Here is a 22,674-nt window from a genome sequence, read left to right as displayed (position 1 = left end):
GGTGGACGGACCGTAGTCAGGCAGAGGAAATCTGCCTTTAGTCCTTTCAACCCAGGCAAATTTTCTGTTTGCCTAAATAAACTGAATGAATGAATTATTAAGACATTTATGTTCCTATTAATATAACGTCCCTTATTACATGTATATCATAGTTATTATTATACGTTGTGTGTTATATTGCCAACATATGATCCTTCATCTTCATGATCACTAGATACATTATTGGGTGCAATATCAATTGCATTTCCGACATTGTCTCGTCGACATTATCGTGGTGTTACTTCGTCAGTTGTATGTGCCGCACATCATTTTTCTTTTGATGTTTCTCTGAGAATAATGTTTGATATTTTTGTGTTTTCCTTTCTGGTCCTGTTGCTGCTGTTGGAGCGCTCTTTGGCAGTTTTAATCGCGCTATTCTATTACTCCTTGTTTTACTGCGAGAAATTTGTGTGCTGTATGCTGGATCCTTTCAAGAAATAAGGAGTCGCCGGTGCCTGATTAGTGCTCCAACATCTCCTTTTACCACATATGGATAAAAAATAACTACCTTAATCCCTTAAACAATTCTCGCGCATTTCTAAGATACTACGGTTGATGTTTTGCGCAAATAATCTCCGGATTAGAAATTAATCACTTTAAGGAAGTACAAAACATTGCTATGTACCAAGGGTCAATTTAAAAAAAATATATATGGCAGCCACAAAAACAAGGGCCTTACGTACTTACGTGTGAAGTGCTTCGTGGGCAACAGTGCTCATGCCATTCAATGTGGAGGCGTCATCAGAAACTAAAGCGCCAGCTGAACTGCTACAGGCAGTGCCAATATATGCCATGCCTTTAAGAAAAAGAAAACGTGAAACTTTTCTACAACGTTCATTAATGCTGTTAACGACAAAAGCAAAAGAAAACATCGAATGGCGTTTGCTACCTGGACTCAACTGCACCATTTGATAGCTTAAACTGCAAGACGGAGGTACACGAATGCTAATTTCAGATCACCGCACCACATCTGAACAGGACGTAATGCGTTTCGAATGGGGAACGCCTGTTTACAGACTAATCCAGTTCGGGTCACGTATGGATACCAGCAAGCGTTATTGTTTAGTACGTTTATATTGTATGAGAATATCGGGGAGTGTGTTCAGGCGCCCCCACTCACCATGCATGGCGTGAAACGGTGCGCGTGGAAGAAAACCTGATCCGTGAGGCTGTGCTGCTGCAGCATGGGCTGGTGGGGTAGTCAGCGTAGCCATGTAGCTCTACATTCTCGGCTCCTGTGCAGTGACTGCTGCGTGTGTTAGCGCCCGATCAACGAAAGCTTTTCTGGCGATTTCTTTCTGATGTAATAGTTCCTGCTGGCCATCTGACAGCGAAGCAATGCCGAGTAGTCGGCAGCAACGGCGCTGCTTCTGACCTGGTGCAATGCAGTCTGTTTGGCGAAAATTGTTAGTCCACAGAGCTTTGTGAAATACGTGGGCTTCCCTACCCGTCTGACGCATTATTTCATGCTGTGAAGAAACTAGAGGGCATAATTATTTTTTTCAGCAAGGAAGAGCTGTGAAGCAACAGCATTGTCCATGTGCACGACGTGGCTGCATGAAAATACTTTGACGGTACCTTAGGCTGCAGCCAGCACGCTGACCTGCTCATGGCAGCAGCGGTAAAGTTTTATATACTAACAAGACTTCATGTTCTCGTCAAGAATGTCAAGCAGCCGCGAGAGGCAAACCGAAAAAAAATTACACCATCTCCCGCTAAAGGGAACCATGAGGCGATGCGAAGCCGGAGCACTTGCACGATCGCGTTCTGTTGGCACTCGCTGAGCATGCTACCGATCTCGGGCATGTTACCGACCTCGCGTCGTGGAACGCGAAGAGGAATGCTACGCGCGTCGTGTCTTCCATCTAGCCTGGCCGGTAATTCTCACAGGGCGAGCGGGGAACGCGGTCTACAGGCGCGCGATAGGGGAGCAGCGTAGGAGAGGAGAGAGAGGGGGAAGGGACGTGCATGCGCTGGCGCTCATCGCGGCGCTGCGCAGGAGAGAATTTCGCCATGTCGAGCCCGCATTTCAGAGGTGTCAACCGAAGCAAGCGCTGGACTGAACGCGCGCAGCGCTTTACCACTTGAAGGAGAGGAGACTAGAGGAGGAGAGTAGCGCATGTGCCGCGAAAGCAGAAGCGAGAACGCAGGAGAAGCGCAAGCAGGAGCTGGTAGAGAAGTGCAGAGAGCAACGCGCAGCTGTTGGAGAGAGAGAGAAGGAGGAGAGTTGCGCATGCGTAGTGTCAGTACGGACTACCAGGCCAACGCCGCGGGACATACCCCCGAGCAAGAGGTGCCTTCGCATCTAAAATACGGAAAAGCTGCACGCAACAATCACTCGGTGGTCGTATAGGTACCACTGCGACCATTTTATCAACTGATAAAATATTCGCAATGGTCATGAATTTAAGGTCAGTGTTTCTGTCCAATACAGTGGACACATACATCTGTAAATAAACAGTTTCTTCTTACATTCCCGCAGTGGAGCCCATCATAGTTTTCTTTTGCCTCTGCAACATCCCGGCCGCAGCGGCCGCATTTCGATGGGCGCTACATGCTAGATGCCCGCCTGCGATACGATGTCAGTCCATACACGTTGAAGAACACCATGTCGTCAAAGTTTCCGGAACCCTTCTCTATGGCGTGCGTCATAATCATATCGTGCTTTTGGCACATCAAACCCCCGAAGTTATCATTACGATAAGAAATACAAAATCTGCGCTTAGCACCAGCATCGATGGCGGGCAGCGTCCATAGCCTGCCAAAGACGCGCGTTTGCCACGTACGCGCAATTGCTTCGCCACTTCGTCGAGCGTAGAGGTGGTCTCCAGGGGTGTAGCCAGAATATTTTTTAGGGCAGAGAGGCTTTAACCACCCATTATGTATGCTCGTTCGTGTGTTTGTATGTGTGCGTGTATATACAAGACATGCAATTACGGACCTCAGATGGTCAGAATTATTCCGTAGTCTGATTGCGGCATACGTGCCTCACAATAACGTCTTAGTTTTAACACGTAAAACTACAGAATTATACTATTCCACAATGCAACTTTCGAGAAGAACCAAGAACGGTGCCGCGCGCGTAACGAAGAAAATCGAAGTAGCGGCAAGGTACAGGTTTGCCATCCATTATTGCAGTATCTTAATAAGAATCGTTAGGGTTGACAGATTATCCTTTCTTCCATCTTCTCCCTAAACGTTGTTTCCATTCATCGGCCAAATTGCAGAGAAACTGCACTGAGTTTTGTTTTCGCAGCTTTCACTCTTTCGCTGTTAGCTTCGAGTCGCTGCTTTTTCTTTCGGACCGTGCCTGGCTGCCTCAATTCATTTCGTTTTGATTCGTATGCATGTACAACCACAACTATTCAAAAATATACTTCCCACTGACGTGTTGGCAATAAAAAAATCAGATTACCAAGCGCGACGTGTGCAAAGTACCGAAGCGCATCGGAAGCGGTGCACGATGTGACAGCCCATGCTGTAGTGGCGCCATCTCGTGGTTTTCGATATCGACTGCGGCAGCCATCACTTCTCCCTGAGCATACTACCTGACATTCTAGTTCACTACAGTACATTGTAGAATTTGAAGGGTTCGGAGCGCGAGTATTGTTTGTTCGTCTGACTAAACTCGCCAAAACGTGTGGATGAAGGTTATATTTATTTATTACACTTTGCATCCATTATAGGGGTCCCAGATAAGGTAAGGAAAAAATTATGTGGAATTCCACCCGTGCCTTCGTCGCTGTTGCATTTTGTTTGATCGAGAGAGACGCAGGGACAAAACAGAAGCAGCTGTGGCAGTAGCGCCCTATATAGTTTGTCGAGAGCGAGGAATGTTCTGTTCCTCTGGCTCGCGCTTCTGGCCATTTGGCTCTTCTCTTGCCAAGGCCAGACGGACGTGCCTTGAGTTGCGCTCATGGTGGCGCCACACCCTCCATGACATGTAATCAGCGAGGAGGACCTCCGCGCGGTGCTCTGCGGCAGTCTTGACCGTAGCGACGGCTCTGCAGTCGCTCACGCCGCGCGCAGTGCCAACGGTGGCAGTGCGGGGCGCAGGCGGGAGGAGAAAGTTGCTCTTTCCTACGCACTCTACCTCCGGGGGAAGAGGGGTTTCTCCAAAGACAGCTGGATTGCCCTAGCCATATGCAGCTTTGCTGTAAAACGAAGCACAATATTGCGGCAGGACGGGGCGAACGAGCAACACATAGATAGTATTTATTTCAATAACCAATAATTTTGTGTGGTGTATGTTTGACTCCGTTATAGTTATTCGAAAGAAAGGGCTCTTAAATGGGTCGCGTCTAGTGAAGTATCCCTAATAATAACTGGCTTACTGCGCGACCACGCGACTCTCGGTGTTCTTCTGGGTTAATAGGAATCTAGTAAGTAAAGAACAAATATAGGAGTTGATTATGGCAAGGTATTCTCCGCATTTAGGAAAAAAGAACGGCTGTTTCGGCTAGTTGGTTAAAGTGCATATTGAAAGGGTTTGCAGCGCAAGCACGGTACTGCTGCAGGAAATGCGTAAAAGCGAGGAACGATTAAAGTGTTTGAGTGTTGTATTAGCAAGCAGAGCAATTGTTCTGGGAACACCTTGCGCGATTCAACTGACTGCTCTTCTCTGATTACTTTACAACTTTTTGTGATGCTTCGAGTGTGTGGCTGAAAAATTGCACATCTTTATTCAAGTGTCGATCTGAGTCTGGTAGTTGAATATTCTTGTTTCTTTTCAATGCCATGATCGGAAATCGGATGTATTTATCTTTTTTTAAATAAATACGGCAAGGCAGGCTGCGTTAGAGCCGCATGTCTTATCGTCAGGATATTATTGCTAATAATCTTGATAATATTATTGATAATACTATTGATAATAATATTGCCAACCACACAAAACAAGAAAAACAAAAAAGATAAATTATTAAGAAAAAGTAATCGGCAACAATATGTACATATACGATCTCTGGATTATAAAGAATGGGGAGAGTCTAATGGCAAAGTTCAATATATACGGGGCGGTCACGCAGGTTACCGCGGATAGAGTTGATAGTTTTTTACGCACTTGCTTATAACATGACTATGAGACATGTTCGTCTTACTATAAATAATCATTCCATCGGCCAATGCTTCACGAATCGTCCAGCAATGCGCCATTTTTTTAATTCAATGCACTTGATGTATGATTAAAAATCCTCCAACTCCACTGTAGAAGAATTGAAGGATCGACCACTTGGTGACAGTTCTTGGACACATTCAAAAACAGAGCAAGGACGACGCGGACACAAAGGTTTGTCCAGGAGAAGAAGCTTTGTCCTTTTTTCTTGGGTGTCCGCGTCGTGTTTGTGCGGCTTTTCAATATGTTTCAGATCTCAAACTTCATATTTTTGCACAATAGGTTGGTCCTACGTGAAGTAGCAAAACACTGGAAGAGCTGATGTGTTGGTAAACTGCGATTTCCAAAAAAAAAAGATTGCAAAAGAAATAAAAAAATTCGCTGCCGCGCACTCCCAGTGCTCACATATGTAATCGGTCGTGTGCTTAGGTAGGACATAGAGGGTTAGCGTCAGTGCACACCTCATCTCTTAGCTCGTTTCATTCAGAAGTCATGCAGTTTTGACCACAGACCAGAGTCTGCCAGATATTGAAATAATAATCATGCGACGCAAATAACAGGCTTCAAACTGATGCCAGCACGAACTTGCAACGAATCGAATCAATGTTTACACCAGTGCCAGAAAAGCTAAAGCGGCTAAACGTGTTTGAGTACATGATCGTGACGTGATCCAGGTCTTAAGGTGTCCTTTTATGAGAATGTTTACGTCTCATGGATATCAGTGACGCCTACTGACGTCGGCTCTTTGGTCGAGAAAAATTATAACGAGAATGGAATAGTTGTCGAAAATCATCTGCTTTACGAAATATCGCAAGTAGAAATAAGAGACTTGCCTTTTACTTTGCGATGCCCTCCTTGGTAAGTCAGGGCGTAGTGGTGCCTGTGAAATATATAAAGACATCAGACGAATGAGATCATACTCAACGTGCTGCTACTGTTTAAGTTATGAAACGGATATATTATAAACCTCCCGTGGACACTATTTCTGCGCTGCTGCGCCTATTTATACCTTCATGCCTTTATAACTTGAAGGTATAAAATTTGTACTTTTATGTGAGACAAATGCGAGCCCGCTGATGTTGAATAACTGTGTCGTCGTGTGAATTCTACTTCTACTTGAAGAACATGCTATATGACTAACCACTTTGAATGTCGTCCTATAAACGAATGCATGTTTTCCAAATGGCAATCGAAGGGAAGCTAGAGCATCACTATGCAACTGTTAACACATAAGGGGTGACTTCCAAGTGATTGCATAGATGCGTCATAGATTTTGTTTTGCTGGTAGCGATTTTTAAAGCGCAGCTTTTAGGCGCCCGTTCCTGCGTTTAGCGGCATCGCCGTGGCCGCCACCATTGGTGGCGTAACCGATAGACATGAAAAACTAAGAAAAGAAAAAAAGATACTTAGAATAACAGAGAGCTGAGCTAGTTGGTAAGTATTCATTCTAGAAAGACAGGGCGTGCAAACACGGACACAAGAAAGAAGTCAGGACACCACAAACGCCGTTTGTGGTGTTCTGACTTCTTTCTTGTGTCCGTGTTTGCACGCCCTGTCTTTTTATAATGAGAGAAAAAATACCCAGTATCCAACAGGATTTCCACCCAGACCTAATGCATGGCAGTCGAGTATTCGACCACAGAGGTGCTTGAAATTCATTTGCAAAAAGCCCCTATACGGGCGCCATGTCGGACAAGGAATCGCGTTAACCTATGTAATATAGCGTGGCAGAAGAGTAAAATAACAACCAGTCATCACACAATGCTAATTGCGCAACGAGTGTGTGGTTTCTTGCTTCCTACCCACGACAAAGTGCTCAGCTATGATACTTCATCGTCATCGGCCACAGGCAGCATCAATAAAGTGCACAACACCTTACAGATGTGCAGCGGGTACCTCACTTACCAACAGAAAGAGGAATAATGGCGTAGTGGGTGCTGCCCTGCTATACAAAAAATATGATTTATGGCGTAGTCGATACCTTGCCGAAAGCCAAACCTCTGCCATTGGGGACCAGCTCAGGAAGGTCTGGATGGCCGAAATGATGGCGAGGGCCAGCGTGCCTTGCAATAGGAGCACGACCACACGATTTTGCCTTGTTTCAGAGGCAACAAAGCTTTTCGTAAATCAAGTTTTGTGCTTCTTCAAACAGAGGTGGCCTTGCCCCAACACGAAGCTGCGCTCATAATTCGCATTAGGCAGTATCGTGATCGTCGATTAATTTTTTTTTTACCGGCGCACATCTCTCTTGAAGTTATTCCTTGGCGCAGGAATCGTTTTTGCGTAAAATAGCTATTTCAAACGCTATCGATAGTTTTATAACGAAATGGTTCTCTTTGTAATCAAAACGCATGCGCAGCGTGAATTCTGGTGCGCATACTGATTCATAAGCCAGTAACAGCGAATACTATGGAACGTAACGTGATGCATCTATAAATCGAAGGCCGAAGTGTTTACTCTGTAGCTTGTATTTCGAACGACCAACCGCCGTGCTCGCCGCTGCCGTTGTACTGAAGGTTAATTTCTTTCGCTGGTCGTAGGTTAGCTCAATAAAGAGTTCCATAAATGACTATTAAGCTTGATATATTTTTTGCTGCCGTAACAACGTCACAGCACGGCTACACTGTTGAACTTTGATAGCTGGGTACTGGTAGTGCATTATGAGCTTTCTTGAGAGAGAGAGAGAAGAAACTTTACTATCACTTGGCCGGCAGTTTGGTCTTGGTGGCCTCAGATGGCGGCGCTGAGTTCCTGAACTCGGGCGGCACCTTCAGCCTGCCGGATGGCCCAGAGCTGGTCGTTGAGCTCCGAGCTTCTGAGCGCCGCCTCCCAGCGGCGGCGTCGCCGACGGAGAAGGTCCCCCGCGGCTCCCGCAGCCGGGACGGCGGCGGGAACGGGTGAGCTCGAGGCTTCCTGTTGCCTGGTATTGAGAGCAGCCATAGACGCATCGCGAACGGCGGGCGTTTCTCGACTGTTGTTGCCGGCGCATTCCCAGAGCATGTGGCGCAGCGTTGCTCTGTGCCCGCATGTTTTACATAGATCCCTAGTGTATAAGTGCGGGTAGCAGCGGCGTAAGACGACCGGGCTGGAGCTTTCTTGAACTATTTGTATAAAACGCTGGTACGTTAACTCTGGACAGCAATACCAGCCCTGGCAAGAATGGCTTTTGTGTAAAAAACGTTATTATTGTCATGGCTTTTATGCCCTTTCCGGGCAATTTTATGGAAACTTGTGTTATGCATAAACGTAGCTCCCTCGTTCATTTCTCGTGCTTATCTGTGATCACCTGGTACACCATAAATATGATGACGTCCAGTGGGAAGCCCAAGGCCGAAATTGCAAGACACTATGGCTGTTAAATATATCTGCTGAATGAGAAACCGAAGTTGCAGGACATTTACACACCAACACTATTTTGAAGGGTTAATGATAATTATTAAACTTAGCTACAATATATACGATCTTTTGGGAGAGCTGGAAAGATTCTTTTATTATTTTTCTTCTTATACTCAATACCGAAGAAACTTTTTGGCTTTTAACGTAAAGTTGGTGAGAGTGATGCCCAAGGTTAGGGCGTTCAAGCACCCGCACACAAAGCAGCGCTGGTCAGTGGCGTAGCCAGGGGAGGGGGGCACACCGTTCCCCTGCCCCCCCCCCCGAAATTCACTTTGCTATGTCATACAGAGCCAAACATGAAACTTGACCACATCGGCCTGCCCGGCTCCCACTTCAACACAAGGAGGTGCCTCCCCCCGAAAAAAATTTCTGCCTACGCCGCTGGCGCTCGCTACAACTTTTGAAAACGGTGTGCCATGTAAGAAAACGTATGTATGTATGTATGTGTGTATGTATGTATGTATGTATGTATGTATGTATGTATGTATGTATGTATGTATGTATGTATGTATGTATGTATGTATGTATGTATGTATGTATGTATGTATGTATGTATGTATGTATGTATGTATGTATGTGTGCGTGTATGTGTGTGTGTGTGCTTTAGAATGACCCTTTGGTAATAAGCATTAGCACGCGCGAAAATTGGAAACAAAAGGGCAGCATTACAAGCGCTTGTCGTTTCGTATCCTTTTTTTCGTTCCAGTAGCTTGTCATTCTCAATTCATTCCTCCAGCCTAAAGAAACAAATGGCCAACTCAGAAATATTGTTCACCCTTGGTTAAACAACATAACGAACAATTGCATGCATACGAAGCCGAAAACGCACTGTAAAAATAAAGGTGTTTCTGCTAGACCGACGCAAATACACGTATACCGCACTAAATTTACAAAAAAAAGAAACTTTGGAGAAAATTGGCCATACTTGCTCATGTAGAACACCACATCTGCTTCACGAAACGGGTGCCGGTTAGACGCCATAAAACTTAGCAGTGCTTCCGGTGTGTTGGTTTCCACTAAACCAAGTTCATCATTCTTACTTAGTATTTCAGTATATTCCTAAAAAAAAGAAAACATTATTCGCCAGTTAATTGGTTCAAGATTCGTGGCAAGTCTTAAATGTGTGCAAAAGGACGATAAGCAGAAGCTTTTGTTTTATTTTATTTTGCGACACACAGACAAATATTAGATCGAGATACGCCTTTGCGTGACGCTCAAAGATTTGTTGGGTTCACACTGCTACTGTCCCTTCCTGCATAAACTTTTCGATGCTTCAACGAGAAGAAAACGCAAGTTAGCAATGAGGCTTTTATATGCACTTATAATGTATGGTAGAAGCCAATAATTGACAGGGCACACGCTTTCCACAGGCTGTACTTCAAATAAGGAGGCAGTAGTATAGAAATAACGACTGCAGTTTACGAACCGGACAGATTCAGCCTCCCAAATATGCGTCTTTTTTTTCTTTCTTGTGCGCCCTCGCGTTAGAAACACCGTGCGTGGCTTCCAGACAAGACGAATTTAAACCAGAAACGTCGTGAGAGGAAACGTTTTGTCAAGGCGGTTCGTTATTGTCAGAGCAGCAACTTGAATTCGTAGCAGCGTACATGAACACGCTGCTAAGGAAGAAAGTTGCCGTCCGCAAACAAAACGTCACAGTTTCGCTGCAAGGGCGAATCAATGAATGCGATAGCAAAAGAAGCGGCCCGTGATGGACGCGCTGTAACTCCGTGCGTCCATCACTACCCGGCAGCTACTAGACAGTTTTAATTTCACGTGCGTAGGGACTCCTCATACGCAAACGTGAAAAGTACACGTACGTTACGTGCACGACATCTGAAACGCTTTTAGCTACATGTACGCGACGCGCAGTGAAAGCTACCACGTAGCTCCATCTGCTGAGAATCATGAACACTGCGGTAGCTTTTTCGAGCGCCCGCGCGAGCAGACAGCGCAAGGGCAAGGTTCTCCCTGCGCAAGAAGAAGCGAGGAGCAGGCCGATGCCTTTAAGTGCGCCCGTCGCGCTCCTATCGCCATCTCGCTGGTAATGAAGAAACGCTTATAAGCGCCTCCGTCTCGGAGGACTGCAAACGGTAAAGGGTGTTTATATAACGCTCGCCGTTAGCTACCTGAGGGATGAACGCTTTATGGAGTAGTGCTTGACGCACCGCGCTGCGAATTTTGAGCTCGCTGGTTCGATTCCGCGCTTCCGAAGCATTTTTCTGATTTATTTTTCTTTGCGATATTGATGTATATATACATACTTATACATATACGCAGCATGACGGCGGCGACGGCGACGGCGACGGCAAAAATCAGCCGAGACTGTCCATATAATTGCTAGCGCAATAAAAAAAACTCACTTGCCGAAATGTGTATATAGTATGTAGAGAACAAGGTAGAGGAGACTTCAGATCTGATGATATATATATATATATATATATATATATATATATATATATATATATATATATATATATATATATATATATATATATATATATATGTATGTATGTATGAATCCATCCGACTCAATAGAAGCCCGCGGCCATAGCCACGGCCGCTACATAAAAAAACAGGTAGCGGCCGTGCCATAGCTATTCCATATGATGTCGAGGCATCCCTGTTGTAAACTGAGAACACTGTTTCTCGAAGAAGTATTAAATGCATTTGTCTTAGGGCAGGGTGTGATGCAGAGCTCGCTGTGCAAGTAACCATAGTTTAGGAGATCGCTTACTGCGAGCTTCATCATTTGGCCCAAACTTGTCGATATTTAATTGCTAAGATATATAGTTCCGGTTGTTCGCTACATAACACAAGGTATGGATGAAAGCGGTGTCATTGCGCATACATTTTCACCGGGATCCCATGGCAAAAATTTCGCTTACTTTCTCAACCTCCCTGACATAATATTACAAATACCACGAACATTTTAGGCACCCCGTCACCTTCCATAGTTGAAATATCCAGCGCGATTTGACACAAGGACGAGTAAGGGAATGACACCTAGTCCTTGTCCTAGCTCGTGCTTGAAATTTTATTCATGGATATGTACCAACTACCTCATCTTTCATTCATACTCCAGCTCTTCATCTGCATATGATTATCTCACCGGCGCTCATGAATTGCTCTATTCTTATTAATAATAATAATAATAATAATTTCTGTTGTTTAACGTCCCCAATCCATGATACGATTATGAGGGACGCTGAAATGGTGGGCACCGAAACTTTAGACCACCTGGGGTTCAAACGTGCACCTAAATCTAATTACACGGGCCTCAAACATTTTCGCCTTCATTGAAAATGCAGCCGCCGCGGTCGGAGTTCGATACCGCGACCTTCGGGTCAAGCGTCGAGCGCCATAGCCACTAGACCACCGTGACTGGGCACTCTATTAGTGAACACGCTACCCAAGTAACCACTGATATCCGTCGGCTGTCCGCTATAAATCCGAATGTCGAGAAATTCGGATATCCAGAGCGGACATAACACGGACATTGAAGGGACGTACTAGGAAGGTCCATGTCCAGTGGGCTGTTTTGTGGTTGTCCGAACAGGATTTCTAGGGGACAGCCAGTTGTGGACTTCCAGTGGCTATTCCATCAAGGGCCCCAAAACACCCAAATGTGGAAATTAGTTGATTTTTTGTTTGTACTATAGCCTGTGGCTTTATGACCCTTTTATTCAAATTTTGAGATTACGAAATAAAATAATCACGGTTGACTTTTATTGTGTTACCTTCACTGCTAGAACTTCTTAAGTGTGCTGAGATGTGCTTCTATTCTCATCATCGCGTTCACATTGCTTCAACTTGAACATCCTACTTGATTTATTTGTTCACTTTATGAGTATACCTGTTTATTCATGATTACTAAAGTATGCGCTTTGACTTGATGGCAATAAACGTTTTATTGTATCTGAAACCTTGTGTGAGCCCCATCTTTTTAAGCTTTAAAACTTCCATTCTTTAAATCTATCTATCTATCTATCTATCTATCTATCTATCTATCTATCTATCTATCTATCTATCTATCTATCTATCTATCTATCTATCTATCTATCTATCTATCTATCTATCTATCTATCTATCTATCTATCTATCTATCTATCTATCTATCTATCTATCCGCCTACGTCTGGGTGCTCTCATAATCGCCTCCTTAACTTGGTGTAGACGAAAATTAACATGAGAGGATAAGAGTACTTGACGAATATCCTTGTCGGGTCATGACATGAAAACTCGGCAGATCCCACGCGTTGTGGGAGTTGGTTTCATGCGAAGCTGTCAGTGAGTACTTCTATGCTGCATTTTATGGCTTTTAGCCAAGATTTACGAGTTGGATCGACGCGTTCTTGTAAGTGCAGTAGCTGTGTGCACATCGTCGGCTTACCAGGCACGTCGACAACACTGGCGTTTAAAGGGTAACTTATGGTGCGACGTAACGTCAGCACTCCCGTTACAGCCCATATGTTAGAATTGCCAAAACTAAGTGAACTTTTTGGTGCAATCATCTAAATATCATGGTAATTTTCGTAAATGTATTCCTCCGGGGTCGAGCAACGTTTCAATATAGCTTGCTGAATCTTAGAAATAAAAATGTGATGTTTATTAGGCTGCTATAAAAGTGGAGCCAACGCTGGAACCACAGACGTTATTCTGACATGACCCCTGTATCGTAGGAGTACGATGTAGTGCTTATTGCTTTGTTATAAAACTAGATAGTCAGCGCAATAACCAGAACTGACGTTGCACCGATATTACGCCTGCATATATAGGGTGTTTTTCGAAAGCAGTGTCTAGACATGTGGCTCTATGGTAGAATACCTGATTGCCGCGCAGAATGCTTCGGTTTGAATTATGCTGGGATCCTGATTTTTATTCTTCCTATTCGTCGGGTCAACGCTGCCGACGTCAGTTTTTCTTAACGCGCTCTCGCATTTAAATTACCAGTGTCTGTTCTCGCCGTTCCTGGGTAGATATAAACTGTCAATCACCTGTGGCGCATGTGTCAATCACCTGTGGCGCATGTTTCTAGCTTCGCCCCAGTTACGATATGTTCAGCTCCTTACGTTCGCATGCCACTTGTGGTCTGCACCAAGTTCAGGAGGCAATCATGAGAGCACCCAGAAGTAGGCGGCTAGATAGATAGATAGATAGATAGATAGATAGATAGATAGATAGATAGATAGATAGATAGATAGATAGATAGATAGATAGATAGATAGATAGATAGATAGATAGATAGATAGATAGATAGATAGATAGATAGATAGATAGATAGATAGATAGATAGATAGATAGATAGATAGATAGATAGAAACGCTCAAAGTGCCAACACTTCGCTAAGAAATGCTTCGCATTGATAACGTGAAAGTCCTGTTGCGTACGTCGTCAAACGCTTTGCTCCAGACACGTGTAGCACATACCCGTATACCAGGAGCCGGGGTATACGGGTATGCGCCACAGGTGATCGACAGTTTAAATCTACCCAGGAACGGCGAGAACAGACATTGGTAATTTAAATGCGAGAGCGTTAAGAGAAACCGACGTCGGCAGCGTTGACCCGACGAATGGAAAGAATAACAATTAGGATCCTTGCAGGAATCGAACCCAGGTATTCTGCGTGGCATTCAGGTATTCTACTACATAGTCACGCCATGTCCAAAAACTGGTTTGGAAAAAGAGCCTCTGCAGGCGTAATGGCGGTGTAACGTCAGTTGTGCTTGTCGTGCTGGCTATCGGATTTTACAACAAAACCATAAACACTGCATATATACTCCTACGATACATGCGTCATATCATTTAATGTCGGTGGTTCCAGTGTTTGCTCCGCTTTTATAGCACTCTAATGAACATTACATTTGTATACCTGTGATTCAGCAAGCTATATTGAAGCATTGGTGGACCCCGGAGGAACACATTTACGAAAGTTACCCATAATATTCACATGATTGCGCCATAAAGTGCACTTAGTTTCGATAATACTGACGCATGTACTCTAACGTGAGGGCTGACGTCATGTCACACAACAAGTTACCCTTTAAACGCCAGTGTTGTCGACGTGCCTGGTAAGCCCACGATGTGCACACAGCTACTACACTTACAAAAACACGTCGATCCACCTCGGAACGCCTGGTTCAAAGCCATAACATACTCATAGAACTATTCGCTGACTGCTTCGGATGAAACCGATTCGCACAACTCGTGGGATCTGCCGATTTTTTTTTTATAACAGTGCCACGTAATCTTAATTGTCCATGCAATGTTATTTTTTAAGTATGAGGATAGTGGTTACTGGGATACTTACCGTCAAAATGACCACACCAACAATCAGGAGCTGCACATCTAATATATCTGTATCCGTGCTCCGAAGGATTAGGTTAGCCTTCGAATAAATAGACATTTCAGGCTCGATGAGATCTTATCTGCTAGAGTTTTTAATGCAGTATATAGTTTCTGCCGACATGTAAATTTTATTCGGATACGGTCTCAAAACGTCCAAACTCGCGAATGTCACCAAATATTCGCCATAAGCAAACGGTTCTCATTTTCAACTTCAATGTTGAAAGTGTTGAAAAATCGTTTCTTATTGAGCTACAGATATGATACCGTTTTGCTAACTCCAGCGAGCTAACTGCTTACAGTGGGTTACATTGAAATACTGAATATTCTGCTTGCGATAATCAGAATTTTACTACGACAGACTGTGAACAAATAACTAAGCTGAAATGTAAAGTATGAAAAAATGTCTTAAGCCCACTACGTCCAGCTTTAGCAAGAATCGTAGGATTGGGGTTTTAACAAGGCATTCAACAAAGCATTTTCAAATATTCTGATATGATAGTCAGGTGCCGCTTGGAACGCAACTCCCCGAAACAAGAGATCAGGTATTGAAGGCCGTCATAGTTGAATAGTGGAAACGCTTTTCTCTGTTTTACTCAACGGGTAACTACTCGGCCTCCTTTGCGGGTTCTGTTAGGTTAACATGTAACCAATTTCAATCATTAACAGCTAATTCAAATTTCACTTCCTAACAGACAGAGCAGTAATCATGACACAAAGTTTTGCTGAAAGCAAGCCTAGATATTATTTTTGTTATGGGTGCCACGACAAGGGAAAGGCCTAAAATACTTAGGAAAGACTTAGAATATATTACACGAATATGATGTGATGAAGATTTCCAGGGCACGGGGTGTCGCTGCAGCCAGCGTTTCGACAAGCGGTCATGCCGTGCTCGATGGACTTTTCATAATATCAAAGCTCCATCTTCCCCTGAACTTGTACCTTTTTTGCTTTTCCAGTCTTATGCGTTTTACGCATGCAAAGAAATTGTTTTCGAGCTGTAAATTCGACAAACTGAAGAATAAATCTGAGAACAGAAATGGCGAGTGTACCGACATCACATGGTGAGCAGCAGAACACTACACCAATTGTTCTGTAGCCGATATGATCAAAGAGTGTAAACAATTCAAACGAGAGGTACACTTACTGCTTGGAAAAGAACGCGTAAGTAATCTATGAGGTGACGGTATTTGTGCCCCGTCGAGTTGGAGAACGAAGCACTGTATTCTCGACTCACGACGACTACTGCCTCGGCCGTGGCAACCATCGGCTCTATGATATAAGGAAAAACATGTTTGTGGATTATCTGTTCATAAGAACGGCGACATGATAAAACAAAATTAATCTATGTGCACATGCTCAGGCAGTATTTTGCCGTAGACCTTTACTTGAGAGCAAAAAAATAAAAGAAATCCCCACACATAGCTACATGTCTCATAATCTATCCATGAATGACACACGTAAGCCTTCGTACTGTCTACTGATGCCTGTATGCTTAGGCTACGCTTGCCTGCAAACAAATGCTTGTGATACGCATACGCTCACAGATATATACTGCTGTGACTTCGCATATGAAGTTATGATATGAATATTGCCACGTGCGTTTATTAACACTTTTGCTGTATTCGGTATTCGCCCACAAAGACTGTCAGCAACGCTCAGCGCGAACCCCGCCTCATTGTTCGAGAAGCTTCGCGATCATTGTAGGTCGTTTTGTTAAGATTGCGCGCAAGACGCGCACGCTCGAGCTTATTCTATAATTTGCGCGACAGCCAGCGGTAACGCTGGAATATTCGACGGCACATGTTTAAATGCCGGCGCGCTTCACCGCTTGTCAGTTGATCGACGGTCGACGCTCTGTTCGCCGCTATCAGTGTATTGCTGTAGTTTGACTTTCAGTTTCCCGGCCACAAGTTCTGCCAAATAAAGAGTTTCATCTCTGACGTGCTGACTGCTGCCTTCGACGACGTCATGACCACGTGACAATATGCTGCTACTATAATTCAACTTCAGAGTATGGGAGAGAACACACAATAGAAAGCAAAAACTTAAATAAGAACCAGTATTTGTAATCAACTCATATTTTCATACTTGGTCTCCTTATAGCTTACATGAGCATCCATCAATTACAGCGATAAAGCATATGGTGAATTTCAGTTTTAATATTTTGGCTGATCATTATATCCCTATACAGAGCAGTATGCCAGCGGTATATAGACACCGGGAAAAATCAATATATTTTTTTAATAAAGAGTCTCTCTCTGATCACTCTACTTTCCTACAGACGCAGACTCTCGTCGGTTTACTTGAACAGGAATGCTAGTCATTAATACCGTGTAGTAGGATGGTCGTGCAAACTGCGGCTCTCGATTTTTGAAATGTTTTCGGCCGGTTTTCCGAGTTTTTTCGAGTGCCTTCTGTTACCAGCGAGCGCATAAGACGAGAGCACTACGCCGACACCAACTTCTGGCCGGTGGGTGGACTTTTCGGGTTTTATTAGCGATTTTTGTCCGGACCACGCCGCCGCGGTGGTGCTAGGCCTAGCGGGGCTAGGGCGAACCCCGGCGTGGCGCCGTTCTACGCGGCTATCTCTTGCTAGAGGAAGTGGTTCCAGAACTCTCTGAGCGTAATGGAAGTGATTGTGGAAGGGGAGGATTTACCCCCAGAGTTGTTTTCAGAAGATTTGGGCTGGCAAGCGGCCGTTGCTAGACGCTCGTCCAACAAGGCTACCGTCGCCAGGAGTTTTGAGAACAAGATGGAAGGTTTTGCGCCTAAGGCCGGAGGGTCTGCTGGAGAGCGGCAGAATGGAGACAGAGTTAAGAGGAAAGTGATCAAGGCAGCTCGGATGCCCCCGCTTCCTAAGGAAGATGCGAAGATCATACTTCGTCCCAGGGGTGGGCTCGATGATTCCAGGGTCGGTGTGACGGCCGTGGGTAGAGCAATAATGAAGGCGTCGGGGATCGACGAAGCCAAGGCTAACAGCGACGTCATCTGTCCAAATTTTCAGCAGAATATTGTGGTGGTTAGCACACCAGACAGGGAGAACGCGTCGAGGTATACTAGGATCAAGACGATCGAGGTGGCGAGTAAAATCCACGAAGTCAGCGCCTATGAGGCTGCCTCGCATTCTACGTGCAAAGGGGTAATCAGAGGCATTACGCTGAGCGACGGCCCGCTGGACCTGGAAAGAAACATCGTCAACGCAAGGAACCCCTTGGCGTTAGGGGTGAAGAGAATTAAGAATACAGGGACGGTCATTGTGCTTTTCGACGGTTTCAAAGTGCCAAACTTTGTGCGTTACGGCCCAGTGTTAGTGCGGTGCTTCCTGTATCGCAAGCAGGTGGACAATTGCTATGCGTGTGGCAAGCTTGGTCACCGAGCCGACGTTTGCCCGAGCCCCAACGACGTGGTGTGCAGGGGTTGTGGATCTTCTAACACGGACGATCACCATCAATGCACGCCAAAATGCAAGTTGTGCGGAGGTCCGCACACAACGGCAGACACGATCTGTAGGCAACGGTACCAGATTCCCTACGTTGTGAGAAGAAGGAGATGGGAGAAGGCGGCAGAAGCTTCTGGAAGCAAGGACGGTGATGACATGGCCTGGAGCCCACTCACACAAGAATGCAAGGGGCGCTCTAGCTCTAAAGGGCGCTCCCACTCTAGGGGACGTTCCCGCACCAAAGCCGGATACAGATCCTGGTCCAGGGGACGCTCTCGTTCCAGAGGGAGCTCCCGCAACACAGCCAGGTCCAGATCCCGGTCTAGGGGGCGCTCCGGTTCCCGGCGCCGAGAAGGAGAGGTGCGGTTCGAGACGAGGAGGTCGCGCTCCAGGGATCGCCAACACGGGGGCCAGCCATCATGGGCCGACCGAGTCCGTCAAGGTGCAGCGGAAAAGGTAATGCGGGGTTCACCGCCAGAGTGTGACAGGGATAATGAGAGGCTAGCGCAACTCGAACGCGAAAATAAGGAGATGAGAGACACGATAGCTAGACTTATGGCTGAGATATCTGAGATTAGGAGTGGAGGAGGCCAGCAGCCGGTTGAGGTCGTCAGGGAATCGATTCAGTCAACGGAGGTGCCCGTAGTCGAAGAATGCGAGAGGCCTGCCAAAAAGAGGGCCATAGTTAGCGAGCAGGATAAGGCCTCGGGTAGAGCTAGGTCGGAGATTCGCGAAATGCTGTCTTCACTCAGCGAGAGCATAAAACAGCTAAGCGAGACGGTCTCGCGCATCCAGGGTAGCATGCTTGCCACGGAGGAAGGATATAATCAGAGGTTTTGCAACATAGAGTCGTTTTTGGAAAGCGTCGTTGCACCCGTCATGGGTCCGAGAGCGCTGCCACTTCCGGCGACGGATAATTCAACGACGCAATCGCAACAGCAACACGATGGCCGCACAAACTAGTGCATTCATAATGTGGCAATGGAACTGCAGGGGGTTCCTTCACAAGAGGGCCCCTCTGCAGCAATTTATTAGTTCACATTCGGAGAAACCGCACGTCATAATCTTACAAGAAACACTAACCGATAACGTCACGCTACCCTGTTACCGCTCTGTCGTGAAGAACAAAGAAGGAAGAGGTGTTGGTGCGCTAATAAGCAACAAGCTGACCCACGTCGTCCACGACCTTAACATGGCTTCGAGCAAAATCGAGCATGTCATGATAGAAATCATCCCAGGACCCACTAACAGAGAGAGCATCTTTCTTCTGAACGTATACAGCAGTCCTAAGGACTTGAGACAGCGCTTCAAGACTCTCCTATCCAAGGCCGTACAACTCTCCAGAGGAGCCCCCCTTATTATAGCGGGTGACTTTAATGCTCCTCACCACACTTGGGGTTACTCGTACGACACTCGCAAAGGAGAGGACCTCTGGCGGGAAACGATGAACCAAGATCTGATGCTCGTAACGGACCCTGCGTTTCCCACCAGATGTGGTACTTCGTCCAGCAGGGACACAACACCGGACCTCACCTTTGTCCGGAACGTGGCGGAAGTCAATTGGACTAACTTCAACGTCGACTTTGGTAGCGACCACTACCTCTTCGCCACTGTCCTGCGGGTTGGACGGACAAGACAACACAAGTTCCGAGTGACCGATTGGGACAAGTTCCGCAAGCTAAGAGAGGAGAGGTCTGAGGGCGAGGAGAAGCTCGACCTTGAACGCTGGACGGCGCAGATCGGCGAGGACATCCAGGCTACCACTAAGGAAATCACCACGGACCTCCCCGTAGAAAAGATGCACAGCAGACTAACTCATCTTCTCGAGGCCAAACAGTCCCTCCTGACCCGGTGGAAGGGGCAGCGCCTCAATCGCAGGCTTCGCAAGAAGATAGCCGAGGTCAACAGAAGCACTGAGGAACACTGTAAGGTCCTTTCTAAGCAGCAATGGGACGAGGTTTGCAATTCGGTAGACGGACAGATGCGAAGGGGAGGCCCTTGGAACCTCCTAAAGCACCTGCTGAACGAGAACAACACCAACTCGAACCAGAGATGTACACTGACTCGCATACTTCATGCAGCTAGGCAAGGATTCTCGGACAATCAGGTACTGGCAGAACTGGTTGGGAAGTACCTACCAATCGCCTCCGGCCCGCCACCTCCCGCCCCTGACTATGCGGGGGGCGCTAACCCTGAACTGGACGTGGAATTCGGAATCGAGGAGATCCGACAGGCCATGCACGACCTAAACGGCAGGTCGGCCCCGGGTCCAGATAAGATCACGAACAAGGCCTTGAGAAACTTGGATGGCAGGTCGGTGGAGTACCTGACGGATGCCATCAACCAGGCGTGGAGGAGTGGTAGAGTCCCGGAGATGTGGAAGACGGCCACCACTATCCTCATCCCGAAACCGGGCAAACCTCCCAGCCTCGACAACCTCCGGCCCATCTCGCTCACGTCGTGCGTGGGTAAGGTGGCTGAACATGCCATCCTGAACAGGGTTTCCCGATACCTGGAGGACCGCGACATTTACCCCCACAATATGATCGGCTTCAGGCCGGGCCTCTCGACGCAAGACGCCATGAAGCTCATCAAAGACCAAGTCATCGATCGCAACACAAGGGACGTAAGAGCAATACTGGGACTGGACTTGGAGAGGACATTTGACAACGTTCTCCACCACTTCGTGCTGAGTCAGATCTCGTGTATCGGGCTTGGCAAGTGCTTCCACGACTACACGAAATCATTCCTGACAGACAGAGAGGCTATTCTCAAAATGGGCGACCTAGTTTCGGACCCGGTCCGGCTTGGCTTCAGAGGGACGCCACAAGGGTCAGTCTTATCCCCGACCCTCTTTAATCTCGCCATGATTGGTCTGTCTAAAAGACTTTCCGAAGTCGACGGAATCAACCACACGATCTATGCCGACGACATTACCATGTGGTGTACTGGAGGCAGCGATGGACGAATAGAGGCGGTGCTACAGGAAGCTATTGAAGTCACGGAAGACTACCTAAAACCGACTGGTCTTCGGTGCTCGTCGCGGAAATCGGAACTCCTGCTGTACAGGCCTAAGCACAGGGGCCCCAAACCGAAAGGTTGGAAGCCAGTAGAGGACGTCAGCATCACTCTTAGAACAGGTGAAGGCTGCATCATCCCCAGGGTGGACTCCCTCCGGGTTCTGGGTATGACTATAGAATCGAACGGCTCCAATAACCTGACGGTAGCAAGACTCGCCAGAAAAACGGACAATGCCATCAGACTTATAAGGAGGGTTGCCAAGCGGCAACAGGGACTTGTGGAAGATAATCTCGTAAGGCTGGTGCACGCCTTTGTGATGTGCCACTTTACCTACGTTGCAGCCATGCACAACTGGCAGAGAGCGGCGCGTGACAAACTCAACACGTTAATCAGGAAGGCCATCAAGAGAGCTCTCGGGCTCCCTATGTACACAAGCTCGGAGAGACTGTTTCGTCTCGGAATGCACAACACGCTGGAAGAAATTGCGGAGGCTCAGGAGAGGGCGCAATTCGCCAGGCTGTCCACCACGCGTTCCGGTAGGAACATTCTGCGGGAGTTGGGGACTCCAGCGACGGAAATCGAGTCTCGCTTCTGCAGCATTCCTCGTGAACAGCGAGGACGAATCACTGTTGTCGCCATCCCGCGAAACGTCCACCCCGAGCATAACGATGGTAGGAGACGGGCCAGGGCAAAGGCTCTTTTAGAAAGGGCTCACGATCAGGCCGGGGACTGTTGCTTCGTCGACGCGGCCCGGTATCCCGAGGGGAAGGCGTATGTGGCAGTGAGCACCAACCACGAGGGGATAATCACGAACTCGACAACGGTCCGGACGACAGCAGCCGAAATAGCGGAGCAAGCTGCGATTGCGTTAGCCTTGCTGGACAACAAGAGGTCCACGATTTACAGCGACTCGAGATCAGCGATTACAGCATTTGCCAAGGGCACCATCTCGGAACCGGCCTTGCGGATCCTCCGGGACAAGAACATCGAGCCACACACACTCGTCTGGTTCCCAGCTCACATGGGACAGATCAAGGGAGCCCCGCCCAATCTCAATGAGTCGGACCACATAGCTGCGCGATGACTAGTAGACCGCGTAGCTACCGGAGGGCGCGCTGAGGTTTTGAAGAATCGGGACCCGCCCACCTCGTATAACGAAATTACCAAACATTTTTACCTGGGGTGGAGACAGTACCCTCCACCACACAGAAAATTAAGCAAACCACAGGCTCTGACACTCAGGCTACTTCAAGTCGGGGCGTACCCTAACCCCGCGCTATTGCACAAGATCTATCCTGAAATACAGCCAACTAATGCCTGTT

At 46.7% G+C, this 22,674-nt stretch overlaps 1 protein-coding gene across 1 annotated transcript in view; it reads right to left on the bottom strand.

Annotated features, from left to right (window-relative positions):
* Window positions 1-5,947: 5,947 nt before the first annotated feature.
* Window positions 5,948-22,674, bottom strand: part of LOC119402045 (uncharacterized) — a 38,377-nt gene continuing 21,650 nt past the window's right edge. Inside the window, exons 7-10 of the mRNA XM_037669125.2 lie at window positions 16,037-16,161; window positions 14,855-14,932; window positions 9,471-9,604; window positions 5,948-6,029 (exon numbers count right to left, since the gene is read on the bottom strand). Coding sequence (XP_037525053.2) covers window positions 5,948-6,029; window positions 9,471-9,604; window positions 14,855-14,932; window positions 16,037-16,161 — 419 coding nt within the window. The remainder of the gene's footprint in view (window positions 6,030-9,470; window positions 9,605-14,854; window positions 14,933-16,036; window positions 16,162-22,674) is intronic.

This window comes from Rhipicephalus sanguineus, chromosome 8 (genome assembly GCF_013339695.2).
Source record: "Rhipicephalus sanguineus isolate Rsan-2018 chromosome 8, BIME_Rsan_1.4, whole genome shotgun sequence".
Taxonomy (NCBI): domain Eukaryota; kingdom Metazoa; phylum Arthropoda; class Arachnida; order Ixodida; family Ixodidae; genus Rhipicephalus; species Rhipicephalus sanguineus.
Note: the sequence above shows the minus strand (reverse complement) of the source record. Positions and strands in the feature narration are given on the sequence as shown.